The 26,496-nt window shown below is 42.5% G+C and overlaps 2 protein-coding genes across 8 annotated transcripts in view; both read left to right on the top strand.

Moving 5' to 3' along the window:
* LOC133403383 (kinesin-like protein KIF21A) overlaps positions 1 to 15,442 on the top strand; it is a 64,866-nt gene extending 49,424 nt beyond the window's left edge. For 4 of the 6 annotated variants that reach the window (XM_061678357.1, XM_061678356.1, XM_061678359.1 and 1 more), the window contains 16 exons: positions 345 to 477; positions 1,514 to 1,708; positions 1,781 to 1,882; positions 3,836 to 4,001; positions 4,982 to 5,002; positions 6,380 to 6,437; positions 6,519 to 6,570; positions 7,217 to 7,380; positions 7,494 to 7,622; positions 10,096 to 10,232; positions 10,353 to 10,527; positions 11,138 to 11,302; positions 11,389 to 11,506; positions 11,919 to 12,089; positions 13,156 to 13,355; positions 13,486 to 15,442. In XM_061678357.1, the coding sequence (XP_061534341.1) occupies positions 345 to 477; positions 1,514 to 1,708; positions 1,781 to 1,882; positions 3,836 to 4,001; positions 4,982 to 5,002; positions 6,380 to 6,437; positions 6,519 to 6,570; positions 7,217 to 7,380; positions 7,494 to 7,622; positions 10,096 to 10,232; positions 10,353 to 10,527; positions 11,138 to 11,302; positions 11,389 to 11,506; positions 11,919 to 12,089; positions 13,156 to 13,355; positions 13,486 to 13,582 (2,083 nt within the window). In that variant the 3' untranslated portion in view covers positions 13,583 to 15,442. The remainder of the gene's footprint in view (positions 1 to 344; positions 478 to 1,513; positions 1,709 to 1,780; positions 1,883 to 3,835; positions 4,002 to 4,981; positions 5,003 to 6,379; positions 6,438 to 6,518; positions 6,571 to 7,216; positions 7,381 to 7,493; positions 7,623 to 10,095; positions 10,233 to 10,352; positions 10,528 to 11,137; positions 11,303 to 11,388; positions 11,507 to 11,918; positions 12,090 to 13,155; positions 13,356 to 13,485) is intronic. The other 2 variants (XM_061678358.1, XM_061678360.1) reach the window with 2 other exon arrangements.
* Positions 15,443 to 22,758: 7,316 nt separating this feature from the next.
* LOC133403381 (copine-8-like) overlaps positions 22,759 to 26,496 on the top strand; it is a 67,717-nt gene continuing 63,979 nt past the window's right edge. For both annotated transcript variants that reach the window (XM_061678352.1, XM_061678353.1), the window contains exons 1-2: positions 22,759 to 22,793; positions 22,919 to 23,197. In XM_061678352.1, coding sequence (XP_061534336.1) covers positions 23,121 to 23,197 — 77 coding nt within the window. In that variant the 5' untranslated portion in view covers positions 22,759 to 22,793; positions 22,919 to 23,120. The remainder of the gene's footprint in view (positions 22,794 to 22,918; positions 23,198 to 26,496) is intronic.

Raw genomic sequence — 26,496 nt, 5'->3', positions numbered from 1 at the left:
TGCCCACAAACACACAGGAAGCCTGCCATTTTGGTTTGCAGAGGCATTTTTCCCATTTCCAAGTGTCCGTCAAAGACAAACATGTTATAGTTATTTTGTCCGATTGTTAGTAAATTAGATTTTCGTATACAAGACAGATGGGCAAGACTAAATTGTGAAACATTACATCATTGTGTGTGGGTGGAGCATGTCAGCAAAGTTTGATGATTTGCCATAAAACAGTAATTTCTCAGCTGCTCTGAGTCAGAGCCTTCCAGTGACATTTGCTGTCCTGTGGTGCGGAATAAACAATAGTGGTTAAAAACAGACAAATCCATTCCCTTTGTGTGCTGGTCCTCTCCCAGGCGTGCCGGCGGGCTTTACTCCACCCGGATGGCCCGCAACAAGTGGCAGTCTCTGGAGCGACGCGTCTCTGACGTCATCATGCAGAGGATGACCATCTCCAACATGGAGAATGACATGAACCGCCTACTGAAGGTAGGTTTGTGGAAAAAAACAAACTGTGAGCTAGCTCCCAGCAAACAAACACGTTGAGGAAAACAGAAAGTCCTGTTGTTCGCATAATGAAGCATCTTCTTTTGGAGCAACGTGAGGTGTTGACCAAGTGCAAGGAGAAGGTGGCCAAGAAGCTGGAGTGGTATTTATGTATGCTGTATTCATTTTTATTTTAGCCTTTTTTTTTTTTCAAAATAACCATCTTTTTTCAAAGATTTTTTTTTGCTACTTTTTCCAGTGATTTTTCACCACCGTGCCGCCACACATCTGTATAATGTTTTAAAATAAAATTACACATTTGTATTGGCCCCGAAATCAGAGCAGATGTCTCAATACTTTTGTCCATGTATTGCATCTTGAATGGCGTTTGTCCAACAAAATACATGGTCAGTGTACAATTGGCCAAGGTTTGTTAAGCGCGGTGGTGGGCGGTGAGTTTGGGACCTAGACCTTCAGTGACCTAATCCACCTCTTAATAACACCATCACGTCACAAAAATAATGTACAAAAACGCTGGCCTTATTTGAGGATGAAAGCCATTATTACTAGTTCAAAATCAATATTTATTGAAAAATATGACAAAAACGTCAAAACTTTAAATAAAATACATCGTACTCACCTATTTTCACAGACCTCCTTTCTTTTGTCCTGGCTGTTTTTGTAAACTGTCTCATACATCCTTTTCTGGATTGAAAACAAGCCGTACAGTAATACGTTGGTTGACCTAGCCTCACAAAGTCGAGTTTTTGTTTTTGTTTTTTTTAAAGTGGCCTTGAAAAGGAATTTTTAATCATGTCCAAAATTGTCGTCTTCAGCAAATTAATTCTCATGCATATATTCAGCTCAACTAATCACAGGACTATTTGGCTGAACCAATCAGAGAATGGGAAAAATATCAACATGACTCAGCCTACCTGAAAGCACATCTATAGTCTCTGAAGGCCCACAGGGCACATGACTGGTTAAGCGGCACGCTTTCTCTAAACTGTCGGCATAGTCAAGTGTCTTCTTTCCATAGCAACGCGAGGAGCTGACCAAGCGCAAGGAGAAGGTGGTGAAGAAGCGAGAGCGACTGGTCAGAGAAGGGTCCGAAGCGGAGAAGGCGGTGATCCCACTCAATGAGGAAGTGGATGCGCTGACCGCCAACATCGACTACATCAACGACAGCATCGCTGACTGTCAGGCCAACATCATGCAGATGGAGGAGACCAAGGTGAGAAAATCCAATAGACGGACAGCGAGATGCTGGGATATGTCGCTCATCAAGGTTTTTGTTGGTGTCCAGGAGGAAGGCGACACCGCGGACGTCTCTGCTGTGATTGGATCGTGCACCCTGGCAGAGGCTCGTTTTCTACTGGATCACTTTATGTCCATGGCTATAAATAAGGTATATATGTACTGTCTGTAGTTCATGTTTTCTCAGATACTCAGACCTCATGGGCAGTGTTGAGTCACCCTAATTCGCCACTAAGCTACTTAGCTGCCTAGCTCTTTCCCGTTCCTCATAAAGAATGGAGAATGACCACTACTTAGCCACCTGGCTTTACTTGCTTTCCTTTTGAGGCATAAAATAATAACCATGATGTCTCATATTTTTTGTCGCTATCAATGCTAATTTCATGAATTTGATCAATGGAGTGTTTGTTTGTTGTCTTTTAAATGTTTATAAGCTTTCCCTTTGTTTTTCAATGCTTTTAATCATGTAAAGCACATTAAGTTAGTTACCTTGTGTATGAAATGCGCTATATAAATAAATTTGCTTTGCTTTGTTCATTCTCAACTCTTAATTTGTTTTTTCTATGCATGGCACCATTATAAAAATTATGTACAGCAATAATAGTCATCATATAGCCTTATTTGCTGTATTTTACTACATTACTACTTTACATTTGTACATTATATTACTTCTTAATTATAATACTTGACTAAAAGGAGGCCTTCAGATTATTTTGTTTACAATTTCAATTTATAATTCATTGTAGTTTTCAAATTGTGATGATTTTTGTTATCTGAGATTTACCTTTTCACGCAATGACTGGAATTAATTAGAATTAATATTCGATGTTGTCTATTTCTGTGTTTAGCAAGCTTTTTAACGATACCAGTCGTAATACAATAAAATCATACAAGTAAGAATAAAGTAAGGCAGGTCTTCAATGCTTGGCCGTTGGGATCAAGTTTTAAAGATTCCGAACTTTCTTAATATTTGTCACAGGAAAATGATACTTATACCACTGGAATTTTCTTTAAAGTGAGCTCCGATTGAATGCACTGCGACGAAAAAACAATGGCTATGTTGAAATTACGATTTGAAAAAATATATAAATCTGGAAATGATTATCGAAAGTTGTATCTTATTGTTATGTTACTCAATGCGAAAGAAATATATATACCGTAATTTCGCGTGTATAATGCACATTTACCCCCCCCCCCCCAAAAAAATGTTTTGGGTCAAAAGTCAGTAGTGCGCATTATACATGGGTATAGGGGCAAATGGAAAAAAACTTTCACATTTGATAAATGTATGCCGCCATCTAATGGTTATGAAAAAGCTGTACACATTCATTCCAAAATGCCACCGCCACCTAGTGGTAATAAAAAAAGTTTCGCCTACACTTTCATTCCAAAATCACAGTACGTATGACTGCATATATGTACAGTTGTGCCCATAAGTTTACATACCCTGGCAGAATTTGTGAAATATTTATTTTATTTTTTAAAAATATGATTGATGACTGAACAACAACCATCATTAATTTATTTATGGTTGTTTTTTTATAATGGCAATGCTTTTCTGAAATGCTTGCCAGTTTAATTTGAATCCCATTAAAATACAATTAAATATGTTTTGCCTGGTCCTTCATGTTTTCTTTAAAGAGTTGTACCCATCTTAGCAATTCTGTCTGGGTGATCAAACGTATGAGCACAACTGTGTGTTTTCTAATTTACTAAATAAAAGTAGGGCTGTGAATTTCAAAATAAGAGCAAGTAAATTAAAAAAAAGGATTACGTGTTCAAATAAAGTGCTTAACTTCAGAATAATTCTTTGAAAAAAAACTAACAAAATACAGAAAATACTTCATGTTTTGACCATATGGGTAGAATAAAGAAAGAATGACCGCATAGCTTGTTAGGCACATAGCTAATTAGCCATCTAGCTGTGTTTTTTTTTTTTTTTCGTTTTTCCATAAAATCAGTGAAATGGCCCATAGGCTAGTTAGCCACCTCGCTTGATGCGATAGTATGACCACTTAGCTTGTTAGCCACTCAACCAAATAGCTCCATTTATGTTGCCAGGTTCCAATAGATGTTCACCTCTGTGTGTGTGGTTGTGTGTCAGGGTCTGCAGGCGGCCCAAAAGGAGTCCCAGGTGAAGGTGATGGAGGGGCGCCTAAAGCAGACTGAGATCACCAGTGCCACTCAGAACCAGCTGCTCTTCCACATGCTCAAGGAGAAGGCTGAGTTCAATCCAGAGCTGGACGCGCTGCTCGGCAACGCCCTACAAGGTAGGCTTTCAGTGTTACCTTGTCATGTTTGTTGCATGACTTGTTCAGTTTCCAATCGCCTGCTGCTGAATACAAACTGGTTTAAGTTTAGCTTTTTTGGACAAAGATTTTGTGACACCAACTTCTGATGAATATATGGTCTGTGTCTCAATACTTTTGTCCATGTAGCACACAGCTGAATACTCCCTGCACAGCAACTGTAGAGCTATAGAGGGCTCTAAAATGGCGACTTGTGGTACACCAATTTACTCTTAACCCCTGATTCATTGATTGATCAAGATGTATAGAAGTCATATTTATGAAATTTTTTTTTTTTTTTTTTTTAGAATAATTGTACAGAAGAAAAGTTACTTTTTTTTAAAGTTATTTCACAGAGGGAAAACATATTTTTAGAAACAACTTTTTTTCTGAAAAAGAGCCTTTTTTAGCATAGTTATAACTTTTCAAAAATAAAGTCAGATGTTTTTGAAGTTCTTTTTAAAAAAATATATTTTTCTGGTGAGAAATTGTCTTTACCTTAGCAAAACACTGACTATGATGTGAATTAAAAAAACGAGTTATGTATGAGATTAAAGTCAAGATTCAAGTAAAACAGGCCTGAGGTACATCACTTTTGTCTTAACCTCTTTTTGGTTGATTCATTAAGACATGTATAATTCTTTACTATAATATACACATACATACATACACATATTATTATACATATTCATACATACATACATATTATTTGTATTGGCACCAGAACTGTAGCACCAGAGCAGATGTCATAATACTTTTGTCCACATACTGTGCATTGAAAATAGTTGTTGAAAATCCATAGTCAGTGTACAATTAGCCAACATGTGTTCAGCAGGACGCTTTCTTCTTATTTTCTTCACCTTCCTTTTTTTCAAATGTGGTTTTGATTTGTGCATTTCTTTTTATTTTATTTGTATTTTCTGTTTCCACACGGTTTCCTTTTTGTTGTGGTGTTCTTACAGAGCTAGGTAACGTGCCAGCTGGTAAGTGGAATGACATCATCAGAGTCTGCTATGTGAACGCATGCACTGTATGGAACTAACTTAAACAGGTGCATGAGGTGCAGATACTTTTCTCCCTCCTCCCCTTCCCCCCAGCTCATCACCCGCTGCAGCCTCCATGCTTTAGCACCCTGCTAACCCTCCAGCACACACACACAGGAAGCATTCATGGATCTCGAGACCGTCCCTGTAGGTCAACCCCAGGAGCCCTAAACTAACGATTCCTTTAACCCCCTCTCTTTCTCTGGCCGGGCCCCGTGAATAAGGCGTTCCTGTCGAAGCGGCATGGCACTGTGCTGACATCGCCCATCATCCGCCTCCCTCTTTCACCTTCCCGAAATCCATTCTCTTCAGCTACGATCTACAGCGGAACCCCCAAAGTATTATTTCAAAGTGTGATGATAACTGTGGGATGGGAAATTGCTATTATTGTGATGCATTTGTGCAGTACCATAAATCTGTCATACAAAAATAACAAATAAATAGCATAATATACATTATACACAACAAAAAAAATATTTCATGTAGGTTTTTTTTGCAAGAAAAACTATGTAGTTTGTTTCGAACAAAAGTCATTGTGTATTTTATTTTTAAGGAAAACATTTTGCATATAAAAAATTGTTTTTAGATTTTTTTTTAAATGAACTATTTAAAATTTTCAGTTGAACATTAAATATCTGTTGAACATGATTTGAAAATCATTGTATTCTGTTTTTATTTGTTGAATACAACATCCCAACTTCATTGGAATTGGGGTTGTACATGGGTGCGTATTATACACAAGAAATTACAGTACTATATAGTCTGGTTAGAGTGTCTGCTTCACAGTTCTGAGGACCGGGGTTCAATCCTCGGCCCCGCCTGTGTGTTGTTTGCATGTTCTCCCCGTGCCTGCGTGGGTTTTCTCCGGGCACTCCGGTTTCCTCCCACATCCCAAAAACATGCATTGTAGGTTCATTGAAGACTCTAAATTGCCCGGTGCGAAAGGTTGTTTGTTTATATGTACCCTGTGATTGGCTGGCAACCAGTTCAGGGTGTACACTGCCTCCTGCCCGATGATAGCTGGGATAGGCTCCAGCGCTCCCGCAACCCTTGTGAGGATAAGCGGCTCAGAAAATGGATGGATATTATACAGCTGTTAACACTTACATGAACACTTTTAAATTAGGAATGTAAACATTGCCTGTACAGTGACTACAAGAGATGTTATCATGGCAACAGTTAAACCTTGCAACAGATGAATTCACCATACATTAATTTAGGAACGGTCTACCACTTTGGAGGTTCCACTGTAAGTGACCATGTTAATTGTTTTTTTCGTGTGAAAATGTCGCTTGACAACAGTTTCTTTTTTCACAGAAAACGGCGACGACAGCAGCAGCGATGAGTCGGCTACGAGCCCGTCTACGGACGGAAAGTAAGTTTGGTGTGGCATCACTTCCTATTTCTACGCCTTTAACATGATCATCGCATAAAAATGTTTTCATTGTCCATTCAGCACTGTGCCAGATCTTATGAAGTTCTGTGGAGAGACCAAGTCCAGGAATAAGGTATTTTTCAACATAGCATTTTTCCATGTATGTTGTGATGATATTTTTATCATTGTTGTGCACACTTTTTTTCTAAATTATCTAAATTTTCTAAATTTTTCTAAATTATACCTGTACATGTAATTTCCAAATATATCAGTCTGAGTCCAGTGCTTCAACACATCTCAGTTTCCTTTTAATAAAAAAAATTTTTTTTTACTATTAAAACATTAAAATATACTATTTCCTGTTCATTAAAAATACAATACACTTTTTCATAAAATTATTGTAAATCTTTTTTTTTTTTTTTTTTAAAACACTCCTCTGGAACAACACTAAAATAGAAATAATCATGTAAATCTTACTCAAGGTATATTTATGCATTATTAATCTAAATCTTTGTCTGTTACAAATGTTTTAGTCACAGCAATAATAATAATAATTTTTTTGGCTCCTAAACAAATAGTATTGCAAAAAATAAAACATTTTGCATGTGAATTGAGCAAGGACTGGTGATGCATTAGAGCATATAACAATCCTCCATGCTAATAGGCCCGCTTAGAAACCCGTGTGTATCATAACGGTGACATCAGAGCTCTCTGATTGGTTACTGGGGCCATATCGCGACGTGATTGTTGTATGTGGGTTCACTTCCTGTCTCGGGCAGGCTCGCCGGCGGACCACCACTCAGATGGAGCTCCTGTACGTCAACAGCGAGGCCGCCCCCGACACGGCCGACTTCTCGGGTCCCGTGCTGCCGCATGCTGAGACGCCGGATTCTGGCGGTGACTTTGCTGCGCTCTCTTCTGGCTTCTCCAAAATGTCCAGCGTGTAAGTCGGCGAAGTTCCGAGTGTTGACCTGCATGCGCCTCATCATTTCACCACCATTTTTTGCTGCTTCACAATTTATTTTTCCCCCTTAAAATGTCAAACCCAATGATCAGTTCGGGCTCCAGAAAGCCGTCGGCTGCGGAAAAACGAGCTTCGCCGGCACCTTCGCCGCTCTCTCGCAGGAAGACTTATGACAAGGCCCAAGCTACGGGTGACAGGGCAAAGCTCAAGGAGATTAAACAGTAAGAGTCTGTTGTCAACACCCAAAAGGCTACAGTAACTCCACTAATATAGTCATGCTTTGGAGAAGCCTGGCGCTAAATTCAGAAAAGTTTTTTTCTGATTCTGTCATCATTCTCCTTTCTTCCAATCACTCAGCACCATCATTTTACCCTTTGTATATTCAGTGCTTAGAAATAGAATTTGAAAGTTTGCAAATACCTCGGTACTGAGGTCACCCTCTCATTCATCCCAAATGTAGCAGTAGCCTCTTCTTCCATCTCAAGTTGAAGAGGGTAAAGTTGTGCACCTACAGTTTTGTTTTGTAATACAGGCTGCTAGCTTTGGTTTTTGGGCACAGCAGCAGAGCTTGCAGTTCCCATTGACCAAACCGACCTCTCATTATCCTTGTCACAGGATTTGTCTTGCCTCGCTTCATCTTTCTTGGTGATGTGCATTTTTGTGGAAAAAATGTCTTAGACCATTATGTTAGGAAGGTGATGAAGTTGTTCAAATTTGGTAGCAAACGAACGTAATCTCTAGAAGGTCTTCTTTGAAAACCCCTGAAAATGGGCAGAATGAACCTAAAATGGCAGACTGTGTGTCTTTGCGGCCATGACTTGTTAAGACTTTTTTATGGGTCTACCCCTGAAAGTGAAACAACCTTCAGGGACGGAATTTTCCACAAATTCTATGGCACACTAACTGAACCAATGACAAGTCATCAAACATGCACGTAATGATGAAATTCTATAAATTCTCGCAATTTGTCCATGTGTTTTAAAAGTGGTCGTCACTAAACCTCTGTGAGCCCTGGGAATGGCCAAAGTTACCGTAAAATGGTGACTTCAGACCAAAGTTGCCCAAACAAAGTTTTTTGTTTGTTTAATCTATATTGATTGCTGAATAACTCAGCTATTTCATAAGTGCCATCTGCTGACATCTTGAATTGAGGACTTGAAGTAGTAAAAGCATAGATGGGCAATGAAATCTCTGCATGCGGTAATTCTGCATTTGGTGTCAGGTGCCGTGTTAATTTCCGGTCAGCAGGTTAGGGTTAGGACATAGTGACTACATTGACAGAGTCAAGCTCGTCAAAATGAATTCGCTGTTTGCTAGAATTAGTTTTATTGCCGCAGTAATCCAAATAACAGCGAAGCGATCAAAGGATCTAATCTGATTTAATGAGCCATTTGGAGTTTCACTGTTTAGGTTTGTGTGTACTTGGACTTGTATGGCTTAATCTTTGAGACACTCAACTCCACTGTACTGAACACTTTAAACTCAACTGTAGCTGTAACAAAGTGCTCTACATAAAGATGGAACATGAATAGAATAGAATGGTAAGCCGTTATTGTCATTGTATGGTGCAGATGCAATGAAACCGGGGTCATGAAAACATAAAACACAACAAGTAACAAAATAATAATAATGACAAGCATATACTTTTGGCAGCATCAATGTTGCTCATGGCTTGAGCGTTTCTCGATCCGTGTGACGGAAGCACCGCGGCAGGAAGCAGGTGCTTCAATCGCCGCCAACTCTTTATTAGTTGTGATGGTGAAATTGTGTCTGCGAGTTTTAACTTTCCATCTCCTTTCTAGTTCTGGGTCACTGGGAAACGTGAAAACTCAAAACCGGGTTGAATCACTGAACATAGCTGTCACCACACTGGAGTGTTAGCTGGAAGAGCTATCTCCTCGTCTTTGAAAAGTAAAAACTCTTGATACCATTTCAAGCTTGAAAAGAACCAGCACCAAATTATTGGATATACCTATCACACATTTAACGACAATGGTTCTTTTTCTGTCAGATAGCGTCCCAGTAGCTTGGAACATAATGAGTGCAGACACTGTTATGCCACCTGACCTTTCCACCGGAAATGCTTAATCTGTTGCACTGCATATGGTCCATTAGAGTACAGGATAAACCTTTATGAGGGGACGTCAATTACTCGCAGATTTTCGCTATTCGCAGCAGGGCTTGGTCTCTATCCCTTGCTATTTGTGGGGGTTCACTGTACTACTATTTATTACACAGCATTTTTAATAAGTCTATTTTGCTCCTTTTCACATGGTAAGTAGCCTCACTTTAAATGTGTTGACATAGAAGTCAAAACTAATGTGGCACTTAAATGTTATTAATTATTTCCAGGGTTAATGCGTTTGTCCATGTGTCCAACACCGTCCTCAGCTCAGTTGCACCACCCAAGTGTCTCAACCTAAGTACCATCAAATGTTTTGCTCAGATCTGATATGATAGTTCATGAGATGTTTTGGGTAAAAAGGGAAGATAACATCTCTTCTATTTGTCTCTCTTTGGTGTTTCATCCCTTTGGTGTCCACCTTGTTCCTAATGTTCTAAAACATCCCACAGAGTTGCATGACTCTGCTTGTGTGCATGTGTGTGTGTAAGTAAAACCTACCATTGAAGGCGGTCGCCCCGCCATGTTAAATGGCATGCAAGTGGTCATGTACAGTATGTATAATTTTGCAGGGGCGTCATCTATCCGGTGGCGTCCACCAAGAGCCGCTCAGCCTCGCTGCTGCAGTGCGTCCATGTGGCCGAGGGACACAGCAAGGCCGTCCTGTGCGTCGACTGCACCGATGACTTGCTCTTCACCGGATCCAAAGGTAAATTAAAGTGACGAACGGAACCTTGCACCCCCTTTTGCACCCAATCCTCAAAATGATTAAGTAGTGAGCCCTAGAATCTGCTTCAAACCAAAATGGACGACTTCCTGTTGAATTCAGACCGCAGTTGCAAGGTGTGGAACTTGGTGACGGGCCAGGAGATCATGTCGCTGGCCGGACACCCCAACAACGTGGTGTCGGTGCGCTACAGCTCCAGCCTGGTCTTCACTGTCTCCACCTCTTACATCAAAGTGTGGGATATTCGTGACTCGGCCAAGTGCATCCGGACACTCTGGTGAGTCAGCGGGAAGGGGGTGGGGGGGTCGCGCCACAATGTTGTGTGTGTCCATGTTTATGGTCTGATGACCAATGCCATGTTTATTTTCCATTGAGGTACACGACGTATTACTTCTGCCCCAATTTGCCTTTGATTTTACGTCGTGGATTACTGATCTAGTTGACTGATGGGATCGCTCCACAATGTTTTGTGCGTACATTATGATCCGGGGAGCTACAAACCTTATCATTTCAACCCACTCTGCCTTATGCTGCAATAGGCTAAACATGAATGCAGACAACATTGTGGAGTGACATTTGCTATTTTCATTATTAGTTTTTCCCAGTTTCCCTCGGATTGTATGTGATATGGAAACAGTGTCTTCTCCACTAATTAGTGTTCTATTAAACTAAACAGGTCACTCCACTTTGTTGAGTGCGTCCGTATTTATTTTCTGGGGAGCTATGCAACTTCTATCGTCCATACAGTCTGCCTCGGATCTTGCGTCGTGTGGAGACGGTGTATTTTCTAGTAATTTGCAATCTAGTGATTGCCGGGGTCGCTCCACAATGTTGTGTGTGTGTCCATGTTTCTTTTATTATTTCCTGACGCTGCCTTGTGTCTGCAGCTCCTCCGGTCAGGTTAACGTTGGCGACGTCTGTGCATCCAGCACCAGCCGGACGGTCACCATCCCGGCAGGCGAGAACCTGATCAACCAGATCATGCTGAACCCCAACGGGACGGTCCTGTATGCCGCGGCCGGAAACTCAGTTAGGGTGTGGGATCTACGAAGGTGAGGGCCCCGATCATATGTTGTTGTTTTTTTTTATAGTATGTAAGAATGTACAATATATTGACCATGATCTATTATTTCTTGAGGTTTGCATCTACTGGGAAACTCACAGGTCACCAGGGTCCTGTTATGTGTTTGACTGTGGACCAGTCGGGGAACAACCAGGACCTGGTGATCACTGGCTCCAAAGACCACTATGTCAAGGTGTGTTATTCCACTCGACTAACATGTGGTTACTCCACAATCTTGTGTTCATTTTCAGTTCCAGGGAGAAACACCACTTATTCATTCTGACCAGTCTACCTCGGATCTTATTTTGTGTGTAGCCGGCATCTTTAATGATGATTCGTATTCCAGTAGACTGTCACTCCAGTGCTGTGTGTGTCCTTATTTATGTTCCAGGGATCAAAGCAACGTATCAGTTCAACCCAGTGGGCCTCAGATTTTACCTAACATGTGGAAGTCGTCTTTTACGATGATTAGCATTCCAGTAGAGTGACAGATTGTCACTCCACAGTGTTGTTAGGAGATACTCAAAAGATTTCGTCACTCAAATCATATCTGCCCCCCACTATGGAAGCGTCTATTGGTTCTGTGTGTGTGTCTGTTTGTGTAGCTCTTTGACGTGACAGAAGGCTCCATGGGAAGCATCAGCCCGACACACAACTTCGAACCACCCCACTATGACGGCATCGAGTCTCTGGTGGTCCAGGGTGACTTCTTCTTCAGCGGCTCCCGCGACAACGGTATCAAGAAGTGGGACTTGGACCGCAAGGACTTGCTGCAGGTGCTCCTCATGTAATGACTCGCGATTAGTGATCCAGTGGACATGCGGCCACTCCACAATGTTGTGCATGTCCATGTCCATGTTTATGTTCTGACGACTTATTAGTTCATTACAGTCTGCCTCCGATCTTATGTTATGTGGAGACTAGCGAATAGTAAACTCTGAAATGTGGTTGCTTCACAATGGTGTGTGCGCCTATGTTTATGTTCCAGGGAGTGACACAACTTCTCTGTTCCACCCAGTCTGTCTCAGCTCTTAAATTGCAGGGAAATGATGTCTTTGATGACAATTTGTGTGCCGGTAAACTTACGGGGTCACTCCACAATGTTGTGTGTTCATGTTGATGTTCCGGGGAGCGTTCACAACTTCAGCTCTTGGAGATGACGTCTTTAATACAGATTAGTGTTCCAGTTGACTCTGACATGTGGTTGCTCCGCCATGTTGTGTCTGACCATGTTCACTTTCAGGGGAGGTACGCAACATATTAGGTTTGCCCAGTCTGCCTTTAATCTTACGATCTGTGGAAACTCTTGTCTTTAATGACAATTAGCACTCCAGTAGACTTCCGTGGTCGCTCCAAAATGTTGTGTGTGTGTGTACTTGTTTATGTGCCAAAGAGCTACGACGCATTCGAATCTTACGTTATGTGGAGATAATGACAATTGGTGTCCCACTCGACAATCTTATGTCACGTGGAGACATTGGGCCTCATTCACTAACTGTGCGAACGCACAGATTTGTGCTTAAGTCATGTGTGCGCACAGATTGGTACTTAAATCGTTCATACGCACACAGACACGTGTCATGAATCTGACGGTGATTTTGCGTATACGCTGTACTTGTGCGCAAAGAGAGAACATTTCTATTTATTAGTCAATGAGACCCATTATCTATTACAAAAAGAAGACTGCCTAGGTCGCTCCACAATATTGTGTGCGAAGCCACTTATTTGCCTCAATTTTCTGCATTTCGCCATAAGGCCTTTTTTTTTTTTTCCCCAACTCCAATTCGTCAATTTCTTTCGGCCCGGCTTTCACACCAATCGCTTCACTCTTTCTCTCATCAGCAAGTCCCGAACGCCCACCGTGACTGGGTTTGCGCCCTAGGGGTGGTTCCCGGCTTTCCGTTCCTCCTGAGCGGCTGCCGAGGAGGGGTGCTCAAACTGTGGCACACAGACACTCTGGCCGGCCTGGGCGAGCTCAAGGGTCACGACAGCCCCATCAACGGCATCTCCACCAATGTCAGCCACTTGTTCACCGCCTCTGAGTGAGTTTGCTTATTTACAAATGTATTGGTTTTTCTGGTGCGGTATCAGGTTAAGTCGGGGGGAGGCCTGTGCCTTTGATATTTAAAATGAAGCCTCTGTTTAGACTTTTGGGTTGTTTTTGTGTTGCAGCGACCGGACGGTGAAGATCTGGCGTGCACGCGGCGGCGGACTGGACGGCACTCTCGAAGCGGCTGACAATGCAGCGGACGAGGTGGCGAGTAACTGAACGCACTCGCGGCGCCTTCTGATGGACATGTTATGATGTGCACTTTGATTCCCTCTGCTTACCTTTATGCCAGTATTAAGCCCTAACACACACAAGGCCACTAAGTGATAATGCTCATCAAGGTTGCTTCAAGTGCATTTTCTAAATACTAGGTATTATTAGCTATTGTTTTTAGCGTTGTAGTGTGCCAACATGGCCGCCGTTCGTGTTTTGAAGTTTTGGATGGTGTCGGGTTGCTAGCCGGTCTAAACAACCCAGCGCTGCGTTTCCTGTTGCTGGATGTCCTCAAGTCAACGCTTGTAGAAATGTCCCCTTACCTCCTGGTGAGTACAGACATCTCCATTTCTTTTGTTAACTAAGAGTCCAAATGTGACAAATGATGCTGGATGTGTCTTATTTATGGAACGTAGACCAGACTTGATTGTGTGATGCGCGGGCCTCATGTTGCCACATAACGCCATTCGCCTTGATTCTTAGCACGTCTTAAAAGTGAGCATTTGTTCAGGACAAAGCCCACTCATATGCTGTATACTCTATAAATATACATTGACGTGGTCCGCGCTCTATATACATTTTGACCTGCCTAGTATTTTCTACCCGTGGTCCGCGCTCAGTACACTTACTGTATGTTGACATGTTCCGTGTCCACTTTGTGTGTTGATGCGGTTATAGTCCCACTGCAAAGATTATCACATGGTCTGTGCTCACTCCATGAATGATGCTGTTCCACACGCACTATATGTAGGTTAACATGGTCCATCTATAGTGACATGGTCCATGCTCACTTATACTGTATGTATGTTATGTTATCCACTCTCACTACATGTTGACATGGTCCTTGCTCACTTCATGTATATTGGCATGGGCCCTGCCTACCCCGTTTATCTGACATGGTCTGTGCTCACTTCATATGTTGCCATGGTCCACAATATATTTATACAGCACGGTACATGCTCAGTACACGTATATTGACATGGCCTGGGCTCACTATATGCCGACATGGTCCGTCCTCCCTACATGTATGTTAACAAAGTCCGTGCTCACATGTACTCACTTTATGTCCAAACGTTAGTGCAGGCTTACCACATGTCAACATGGCCCATGCTCACTTTATGTTGACATGGTCCATGCTCACTACACAAATGTAGACATGATCTGTACTCACTATGTGTATGTGACGTGCTCCACTCTCACTACATGTGTTGCCATGGTTCCGTGTTCACTTATTTGTATGTTACATTATCCACTAAATGTTGACATGGTCTGTGATCACCATGTGTGTATATGGACATGCTCCCTATATGTACACAACATGGTCCGTCCTCACTACACCTACAGTACATTATATTGACATGGTCCGTGCGCACTCTTTGCCTAGACATGGACACACACTTTTGGGGTATATGGCTGTGGTCTACACTCACCTCATGTATATTGACTTGGTCAGTGCTCACTCACTAACCGTGTGGTCACCCTTGCTCACGTCTATCAGAGGGCTCGTTGACGTACACTATGGGTGAGCTCCAGTCATGAGCTTATCAACACACCGAATATGTACATTTATGTCACCGACTTTTTTTCGTAGAGGCCTTCAGTTCTCGTGAATGTTTTGATGACGACGATGCTAACCCGACTGAATGTTTTCTCTTGGGACCACCGGTATGAAAACTTACTGACTTGATTTCATTAATTCATGATTAGATTATTTTTGTTGTTATCTGTTTGGATCAGTCCCTGCTCTGTATAATCCTGGACCTTCCCTGCCCTTTTGGAATTGTAGAAGCCATGTTCCAAATGGCCGTCTCTGTAGCTATTCTAATGTCAGATGATGCCTGTGAGAATAAACGCCATCTGTCAAAAACAAAACGGATCTTGGATGCTTTCTTTTTTGTGCAAAACAGGGTTGGGTTTTTTTCATAAAATGTTCAATTTCCATACATTCAAACTACTTGTCAATCAATCAAACCTCCATTTTTAAAGCACCTTTCACACTTAAAAAAGCAACACAAAGTGCTTTACAAAACAAATGATAAAGACACAAACGCACCCACTTACAGTCTCTGAAACAGTGTGTAAAAGTAGTTACAGTTTTAAAAGATGAGTACATACATATGATTGCAGAGACCAGAGTGGCATTAACTTGTGTAAAAATATTTCGCAGAACAAACCTTTAAGGCTTTCAATAGGACAGTCTTCAAAAACAGGACATGGGGCAATGGACGACAACTGTGACTTACCAAACTTGTCCACCAGATAGCAGCAGCTGCAACGCAAACAAAATAGAGCTGGTGGAAGTGCTGGGTCTAAATAAATTCACGTTGACATGGTCTGCGCTCACTTCCTTAATTTTGATTGTGGTCTAAGCTCACTACTTGTATGTTGTTGTGGTCTGTTCACCACTTTCATGTGTTATTGTCACAGGCACTCTAGGTCTGTTGACATGATCTCACAGACAGTGTCACACTATTTGTGTATTTGTTTATAGTCCATGTTTGAAATGTATATGTTGACATGGTCTGTGCACACTACATGTATGCTGGCAACATCCCTGCTCCCTTCATGTGCAGTGGATGTAAAAGGTCTTCAAGGTCTTGTTAAAACTCCAGGATTTTGAAGAAAAAAATGAGATCAATATACAGTGGGTACGGAAAGTATTTAGACCCCCTTAAATTTTTCAATGTTTGTTATATTGCAGCCATTTGCTAAAATCATTTTTCATATTTTTCCGCATTAATGTACACACAGCACCCCATATTGACAGAAAAAAAACTATTTATGAAATATTTGCAGATTTATTAAAAAATAAAACGAATGAAATGAAATATCACACACCCATAAATATTCAGACCCTTCGCTGTGACACTCATATTTAGCTCGGGTGCTGTCCATTTCTTCTGATCATCCTTGAGATGGTTTTACACCTTCAGTGGAGTGCAGCTGTGTTTGATTACACTGATTGGGCTTGATTAGGAAAGCCACACACCTGTCTATATAAGACCTTAGACCTTAGCTCACAGTGCATGTCAGAGCAAATGAGAATCATGAGGTCAAAGGAACTGCCTGAAGAGCTCAGAGACAGAATTGTGGCAAGGCACAGATCTGGCCAAGGTTACAAAATAATTTCTGCTTCACTTAAGGTTCCTAAGAGCACAGTGGCCTCCATAATCCTTACGTGGAAGACGTTTGGGATGACCAGAATCCTTCCTAGAGCTGGCCGTCCGGCCAAACTGAGCATTCGGGGGAGCAGCCTTCCACCAGTCGGGGCTTTATGGCAGAGTGGACTGACGGAAGCCTCTCCTCAGTGCAAGACACATGAAAGCCCACATGGAGTTTGCTAAAATAGACCTGAAGGACTCCAAGATGGTGAGAAATAAGATTCTCTGGTCTGATGAGACCAAGAAATAAGTTTTTGGCCTTAATTCTAAGCGGTATGTGTGGGGAAAAAAACAAGCACTGCTCATCACCTGTCCAATACAGTCCCAACAGTGAAGCATGGTGGTGGCAGCATCATGCTGTGGGGGTGTTTTTCAACTGCAGGAACAGGACGACTGGTAGCAATCGAAGGAAAGATGAATGCACCCAAGTACTGGGATATTCTGGACGAAAACCTTCTCCAGAGTGCTAGGACCTGAGACTGGGCCGAAGGTTCACCTTCCAACAAGACAATGACCCTAAGCACACTGCTACAATAACGAACGAGTGGCTTCAGAACAACTCCGTGACTGTTCTTGAATGGCCCAGCCAGAGCCCTGACTTAAACCCAATTGAGCATCTCTGGAGAGACCTGAAAATGGCTGTCCACCAACATTCACCATCCAACGTGACAGAACTGGAGAGGATCTGCAAGGAGGAATGGCAGCGAAACCCCCAATCCAGGTGTGAAAAACTTCTAGCATCATTCCCAAAAAGACTCATGGCTGTATTAGCTCAAAAGGGTGCCTCTAATAAATACTGAGCAAAGGGTCTGAATACCTATGTCTGCGTGATATTTCAGTGTTTCTTTTTTAATAAATCTGCAAAAATTTCAACAATATCTTTTTTTTCTGTCAATATGGGGTGCTGTGTGTACATTAATGAGGGGAGTGAAAATTTTAAGGGGGTCTGAATACTTTCTGTACCCACTGCAAATCATTCCAAAACATTTCCCACCCTTAATTTAACCTATAGCCTGCACAACTCACTTGAAAGGAAATAATATTGTTGAAATGGTAAGTAAAAATAAACAACTCAGATTATGGAGATGCACAAGTGTGCAGACTCTCTTATAACTATATAAAGCTGTGTTCAGAATTTACCAGTAAAATTCGAACGTCATGTTAAATATGAGTCAGCACACCTGCCATCAGTTAAAGTGCCTCTGATTCAGCACAAATAAAGTTCTGTTTTAGTAGTGTTTGACTCTTTGAAGTCACATCTTACAGAGCAAGTAATGGTCCACAGAGAGCTTCCACAGCACCAGATGGACCTCATTGTTAAACGGTTATCAAAATATGGCACAACATTTACATTAGCAAGAACTCCATGTCACTCCAAAATTGATGAAAAGATGATAGTGATCAGGTAGGCTGCTGAGAGGCTGACAGCAACACTGGAGCTGCAGGAAATTCTGGCAAGTACTGGCTGTTAAGTACCTGTGACAACCTTTTATATTCTTCATAGTTCTGGGCAATGGGACGTTGTGAAAAGATGGAAGCCTTATCTTACAAAGAATAAAACACATTTTAAATCTCTCAAACGCGCGTGGAGAAATGTGTTATAGCCCGATGACCATGGTTGAACCTGTTGGCTATATCTCCAAAAGGGACTGCTCATCACCAAAAGAACACCATATCTACAGTGAAGCATGATGGTGGCAGCATTGTGAACAGGGTCTGTTTTTCTTAAGCTGGGACTGGGGCCTTCGTCAAGGTGGACGGAATTTGTAAGCAGTTCCAAATAGCAGTCAGTGTTAGCACAAAGAATGCAAAATAAATGCCAGGGAAAGTCTACAACCACATCTGAACTATATTTGGGTTTAATCAGAGGCACTTTCAATGGTGGCAGGTGTGAACCTCATTTAACGTGAGTTTGAAGATAACAGGTTAATTCTAAACACAGCCACATCCCCAGTTATAAAAGGTTGCGCTCACTTCTGCAACCATATTAGCTCAGTTTATCGTCCCCTCTCAAAAGGTTTTTTAAATTGGTTTCAATTGAGTTAGGTCAGATAAATGGTGGAAAAAGTTGTTTTACTGTATCTAGGTCTCATTTTTTTTCTATCACAAAAGCCTCTCATTTCAACAGGTGTGTAAACTTTTTATAGCCGCTGTATGTTGACATTATCCCTGCTCACCTAATGTATATTGACATTGTCCCGACTTACTTATCTGTATGTTGACATGGTCCGTGCTCACCTCGCATTATTAACAATGCTAATCCTCACTATGCGTAGGGTCTGTGCTCTGTCACTACAAGTATGACTGTAAACTTTTAGTTTAACTTTCACGTGTTGTTTCCCCGACGCCTCCCGAGTAGGCGGTAGCACGGTGATGATTATTGAAGCGCGGTTGTCCATTCATCCTCATTTAAAAACAGCAGAAGCAGCAGCACACTAGCCTTTTTGCAGCGTTGCACATGTGGGAGGAGATGCGGACTCAGCACAACTTTTCATTGGGAAACACCCTTTGAACGCGGGGGACAGGGATTCTCATTAAAGACCTTACCTTATTTTATCTTAGTATGCTATGCTCAGACTACTTTGTTTTTTTTTATTGTTTTAACTGATTTTTAATAACCTTTATTTTGAAAATTGCTTATTTTTACAGTTATACAGCTAAGAATGATAAAATGTCCTTTTTTTTCTTACATTTTGTTTGATGAAAAAGTGGAGGAGTCAAATCCAGCCTGCCACGTCCTTTTATGTGGCCCGCGAAAGTAAATAATTTGTGTCAAATTCCATGATTCTTGCTAAAGTCTGTGCCAAAATGTCAAACTGTCATAGGGAAAATAATAATAATTTTGAGATATTGAAAGCAATTTCTCAGTTAAACTTTTTTACAGTAACATGACGGGGCTGGGAGGATTTAACAGTAACCCTGTTTAATGTTAAAAGGTGCGAGAATCTAACGGCCTACTTCAACAATATATTTGGTATTTCGCGAGGACCAACTGTGCATGTCAAACATTGATGCACCCTAAACCGGAAGTTGCATCATAAAATGAGACAACCTGAGAAGCACAAATAAATTTATCGTTAACTATTTATCCTACTCCTAGTCTAAAAATAGGTACACATATAATTAGATATTTTCATTACAATATTTTCAGTTTCATTTGTTCACTTTTTTGACGCCTTGATCGGCTCAAACACGTAGGGTTTGACCACAAGTCTACTTTCAACCTGCGTATATAAATCCTCATCCTGCTCGTATTCCAAAACTTAGCTCCCCAGATTAAATCCTGACCTCACAAAATGTTTGAAAATACTTGAAACCCAGCATCGTGTTTAAGGGTGGGAACATTGTGCTGTGATGAAATGTGACCTCCATGTCGACCAGCGCTAACAGATGTCTCGTGTTTGTCTCTCAGCGTCACGCTGGGCTCGCTAATTAGCTTTGTTTCGCTCAAGCAGCCATCTTGATCATGTCGCGAGAGCCTCACCGCTGTCTTTGTTTCGGTCACACTCAGAAAGATGACCCAAAGTGACTCGCTATCACCGCTTGTGGAGAAGGGTGGTACAACTGGAAAAGAGTTCTCTGGGAGAGGTTAGCAGCATGGATGCTAACGGTTGCTAGCATGCCTTGTTGACCGCATGCCATTTTGCTCCAAGGTGTGGTCAAGGGTGTCCCCGATGGCGAACCAGCTGCCGAGTCACAGCTGGGCTGGACCACCTTCACACGACTTTGAAGCCACTTTTTTTTTTTTTTCTTGGGCTTATTTTATTTATTTATTTATTTTATTTTATTTTATTTTATTTTATTTGTGTGTGTGGTGAGGCTTATTCCAAAAGAAGACAAACGGGAAGTGGTGTCACATGTAACTCATATGCGTCATCACTCATTGTTAGTAAAGACCGTATTGACAGTGCTGAACTTCTTTTTACACTTTGGAGTCAATTATTACATACTCGAATCCCCAGAGACTTCAAATGGGAATCGCTCTCTCGTTCTTGCTCTCATCCGTCTCTCTCTGTTGCTCTCTTTCTCCCGCATTAATTTCTCTCACCTTCATCCCGCTCTCACCCACTCTCCTTCCTTCCCCTTTTGCTCTCAAATCTCCCATTCCATCTGTCATCTCCCTGTCCTCTTTTGCTCATTCCCTCCCTCTCCCTCCCTGTGCTCCCTCTAATTTCTTTTGTTCTCTGCCTTTCATTTTCCTCTTTCACTGTGAAAAATTATTTTGGAGAGTGACAAATATAATCATTCTAAATCATCTAACATCCGTCCGTCCATTTTATACCGCTGATCCGAGGTCGGGTCGCGGGGGCAGTAGCTTTAGCGGGGACGCCCAGACTTCCCTCTCCCCAGCCACCTCATCTGGCTTCTCTCAATGCGCAGGACCATCGGCTCTACTCTGAGCTCCTCCCGGTTGACCGAGCTTCTCACCCTATCTCTATGGGAGAGCCCGGACACCCTGCGGAGGAAACTCATTTCGGCCGCTTGTATCCGGGATCTCGTTCTTTCGGTCACGACCCACAGCTCGTGACCATAGGTGAGGGTAGGAACATAGGTCGACCGATAAATCGAGAGCTTTGCCTTTCGGCTTAGCTCCTTCTTTACCACAACGGACCGATACGAAGTTCGCATCACTGCAGACGCTGCACCGATCTGCCTGTCGATCTCCCGTTCCATTCTTCCCTCACTCGTGAACAAGACCCAAAGATACTTGAACTCCTCCACTTGGGGCAGGATCTCAATTTACATTACTATTTTAGTTTGACTATTTTTACTATTTTTTTACTATTTTATTTTAGTACCCTAAAAATTAGGGTAATTTTTACCTACACTACCTATTTGACAAGAGTAAAAAGTGTTACCAAGAAAAATTTTGTAAATCCACCTGAAAGCCATTGGTACTACAATATGCATCACGTGACGCATTCACGCCGCACTAATTGGCTGACAGGCAATCGGCTCATCAGCACAAAATGGCGTCGCCCGTCGGTGACAACTGATCACTCTGAGTGGTTGTTAGCTAGCGAATCAGCACAAAAGCAGACAAAACGACAAAGAAAATGCACTACATGGTAAAATAAGAGTAGCTAAACGTTGGTCATTACTTAAGATTTGTTCCTGCTTGTATTATGAGTGTGTCAGGTAAGGTTAGCAGGCTATATGTACATTTCATTTAATAAAACCGTGTCTGTGGATTGTATGGAAAACAATGATTTCTCGGCCATGCTCACTAAAATGTGATAAATATATCACTACAGATGCCTCACTGTTGAGTGTTCTAGAATTCAATTGGCACTACAATTGCTTTGAAAGACTTGATACTGCCAAAATAGGCTAATCTGCATTCATGAAATAAGAGAGAAGGCGGATCTTGAGAAACACAAAGTATGCTAACCCCCAGCTTGCTGTGGTTGAAATGTAACCAGAAATGTGTGGTAAACTTCATCCAAGTTTTTGTAAGTATTTCGTCGCTATTGAATTATATTCGTCGTATTCGTCACCCAAAATATGTGGTTTAAATTTACCTAATTGTTACCCTACATTTATTGGGTAAATTCTATAGGTTGCTTTTTTTACAGTGTACTCTCCATCTCTCCTTTCCCGATCCGCTCTCATCTCCCTCCTCCCTTCTCTCCCCCTCCCAAATTCCCTCTCTCCCTGTGCTCTCTTGCCTCTCCCTTTCCTCTCTTTCGTTAGCTTTCTCTCCATCTCTTTTCCTCTCTCCCCTGCTCCGTCTCCTTTCCTCCCCTCTCCTTTTCCCTATCCTCTTCTCATTTTCTCGGTCCCTCCCACTCTCACAATTCCTCGTTCCCTGTGCTCTATCTCTCTCTCCCTGTCCCCTCTCTCTGTCTCCCTCACCCCATTGCCTCTTTCTCTCATTCTCTCCCCTTGTCGCTGTCCTCTCTCATTATTTCTCTCTCTCCCTCTCACGCACAATCCCTCTCTCTTATTCTCTCTCCCACTTTTCCTTCTCTCGTTCCCTCACTTGCTCTCACCTTCCGTCTCCCCCGTTCTCCCGCTCTTATTCTCTCTCCCCTGCACTAAGTGATGTAGTACAGGTATGAATGTAATTATTTCACACAGCTGCCTTCATGCACAGCCAATTGAAACCCTTCCCTCTCCCCCCGCTCCCTATCTATCGCTGCCCCACCCTCTATCTCTCGCTCTCACTCTCGGTGTCCAGGCTTTTTCCCGCGCTTGGAAGCATCCACACGTCGGAGGACGGAGGCGCGCCCTCCTTCCTCCTCCTCAGTCCCGCCACCTCTACTACCACCAACCCCGTGTCGTCCTCTTCCCCACTACACGACCGCCATCATCATCGTCATCATCCAGCTCCTTTCTGTCCCTCTCATGCCCGCCACTGAGGCTTCACTGCAGCTTGGAGCATGGCGTGCATCGGGGACGTGGACCCCTTCACCGCGGCCATCCCTGCCACCAAAGTTGAACTCACCGTGTCATGCAGGTACGGCATATGCATCCTTTACTCTACATGTATGTGTCTGCGATGTGTTGCTTCATTTTGGCGCCAGCTGTCACCATGTGTGTGAGCTGACACGTGCGGAGATGTTTGACACTGGTGCCAAGATTGTGGGTTGTTTATTATTATAATTATACAGTGCTTAGCAGTTTTATTCGTTCCCTAATGAAATGAACTGAAATGCTATTGATTCATTCCAGTCCACAAGAAAGACCACCATTTTTTGTTAAACGTTTTTAATCAAGAAAAATACCACTGCATTGTATAAAAACTATCCATCCATCCATCCATCCATTGTCTTCCGCTTATCTGAGGTCGGGTCGCGGGGGCAGCAGCCTCAGCAGGGAAGCCCAGATTTCCTCTAGCTCTTTCGAGGGGATCCCGAGGCGTTCCCAGGCAAGCCGAGATACGTAGTCTCTCCAGCGTGTCCTGGGTCGTCCCCGGGGTCTCCTCCCGGTGGGACGTGCCCGGAACACCTCACCAGGGAGGCGTCCGGGAGGCATCCTAAACAGATGCCCGAGCCACCTCATCTGGCTCCTCTCGATGCGGAGGAGCAGCGGCTCTACTCTGAGCCCCTCCCGGATGACAGAGTTTCTCACCCTATCTGTAAGGGAGAGCCCGGACACCCTGTGGAGGAAACTCATTTCGGCCGCTTGTATCCGGGATCTTGTTCTTTCGGTCACGACCCACACTCATGACCATATAAAAACTAAGATAATAAAAAAAAAAAATTATCTCATTTTATAAAGTGTAAATAATTCGGGTACTGTAGTATGCGTGTGTTGAATGTGTGCCTTCGAGGGGTGTGGCAAAGTGAGTCAGTTTTCCCGGTTAGTCTGCGTGTAACCTCTGGGTGTGAGTTGTTTTCATTCTGGGTGTGAGTGTTTTCATTTTATATTTTTGTTTTACTGTTTGTCCCATTCAATAAACGGCTGATAGTTTATCGGTGACTGTGGGTCTCCTTGCTCACTTGTGTGGGCATTACAGTACCTTGGATTTAAAAAAAATAATAATAATTTAACTTTGTTTGATTGGCGGCATACCTGAAGCCCGCTCCGAACTCAAACTTTTGCTCGCAATACAAAGCAAAAAAAAAAAAAAAGACCAAGTGATGGCTAATAACGCCAAAAAATCGGGACACTCATACTGTAAGTCAAGGTACCACTGTATCTGCATTTTTGTATTAAACCGATTTTTTTTGTATGGGATCTGATAAGATGGTGTACCTAATGAAGTGTCCAGCAAGTGTTCACATTAATGCATGGTAGGAAATGACCACATCGTATCCTCACAGGCATCCTCGGATATTGAATATATGATACTGGGAGCTGTTCCTAATATTTTGATCCTGTGATATAGCACAATAAACTCAAAATACAAAAATATTAGGTGCAGCTCTCAGCATTATGCAATCAAAAGTCAGCATTATCGGACTAAAGGCAGAATTGTATTTGTATCGGATCTGATGAGATGGTGTACCTAATGTAGTCTCCAATGATATGTATCAAATGCATATTAGATGTGTTAGATGACAGCAATGCATCCCGATTGTTTATGCTGCCGAATATGTATTTATTTACCCCTCTTCCACTAATAATAGCGTGGCCATCCCTCTGTAACAGACGCGGCACCCCAATTTAGCCTCCGGGTTCACTTACGAAAAAGTAATGAAAATACAATGCCCCTATCAGGGGAATAAAAGCGTAAGTGTAATTATCTCTGTTGCTAACCAATACAGCAGCATCTCAACGGTCTCTTAGATAAAAAAAAGTGTCACAGTTGAGGAAACTGCCAACTTTGCCACTACGGAGAGCAACCACACTCAAAATAGTTCTACCATCAAGCATGTTAACAATTGTCGTACTGCTCCAGCCTTGTGTAAATATAGTTAATGATTCATAGATCTCAGGATTAAAATTGAGCAGTGAGCGTTTTACACGAGCTACACTGCACATGACCGAATGATTAGTGACACCTTTGAGCTTTGATGGCTTCACCTTCAGCTTTTCTTATACCATTATAAAATATGGTCGGCATGTCTGTCATGAGGTAGACACACAAAAAAAGTCTCGAAAAGCAATGCCTGAAAACACTCAAGAAGTCTGCCATTTTAGGCCAATTTTGGCCATTTCCAGGGGTCCTTCAAAGACAGACTTGTCCTAGAGATTTTGTCAGATTGGTACCAAATTTGAAGCGCGACTACTCGACAGATGGGTGACAGTAAATTAGAAAACATTTCAGTTTTTGTCATTGTGTGTGGGCGGAGCCTGGTAGCAAAATTTGTTGGCTCGCCATTGGTGCAAGAGCGCACCCCAGAATTTTTGTAACATTCAGCCCCCGAAGCCAGTTGCACTTAGCAACATGGAATTTGTTGGGCATGTCTATGAGTGGACCCACAAAAAAGTGTCAAGAAGCCACGACAGAAAAGCTACAGGAAATCTAACATTTTGGTTTGAAGCAGTCATTTTAGGTTCAGTTGTGCACCCCAGAACCTTTGGAAAAATTCATCCCTCAAAGCTAGTTTCACTTAGCAACATGAAATTTGTTAGCCATGTCTATCATACGTAAACCTACAAAAAAAAGTCTCAAGAAGCCATGTCTGAAAATAAATGGGAAGTCTGCCACTTTTGCTTTGACGTGGCCATAGTTTCTATTTCCAGGGATCCTTCAAAGATGTTGCAATTGCTAGTTGCTACATGTTGTGTGTAATGATGGTGCCTCTCTGGTGCAAATCACAGGCGACCCTCTGACAGTAAACACACTTCAGTCCCCTTCCCCACTCAAAATCCTTCCCACCCCTCTGCATGTGCTGGTATCGGCGTTGTGGTTTGTCACTTTAGAGTGGTGCGTAATGTCTGGAAGATGGTTGTCTTGCCATAGGTTTCATAGTTACAAGGATACACACACATTTGGGTGATGGCGTGTCACAAGCAGACGGCATCGAGCGACCACGCAGATGTTAGGAAAGTCGGAGCGTCAAAGATCACACTGCCGTCGCCTCTCTCAGGGTCCGAGCGCATTGTGGAGTTCGAACCGCGTGACATTTAGGACCCACAGAAGGCGGCATGGAGGAATTGACGCGTTGAGATGTGGCGCCATTGAAGACTCCCCGCTGACCCTCTGGGAGGCGAGTCGATGTGTCAGCGCCAATGTTTCGGTTTCCTCGTCTAGGTGAAGAAAGAGACACCATGCGTGCAACAATATGTAGCAATGAAGAAGAACCTTTAAGGAGTGGAATCAATGCGCACTACTGTATAGGCACTTTTTGAGCAAAAGTACCACGA

This window comes from Phycodurus eques, chromosome 5 (genome assembly GCF_024500275.1).
Source record: "Phycodurus eques isolate BA_2022a chromosome 5, UOR_Pequ_1.1, whole genome shotgun sequence".
Classification (NCBI taxonomy): domain Eukaryota; kingdom Metazoa; phylum Chordata; class Actinopteri; order Syngnathiformes; family Syngnathidae; genus Phycodurus; species Phycodurus eques.
This window is presented reverse-complemented; position numbering and strand designations above follow the sequence as displayed.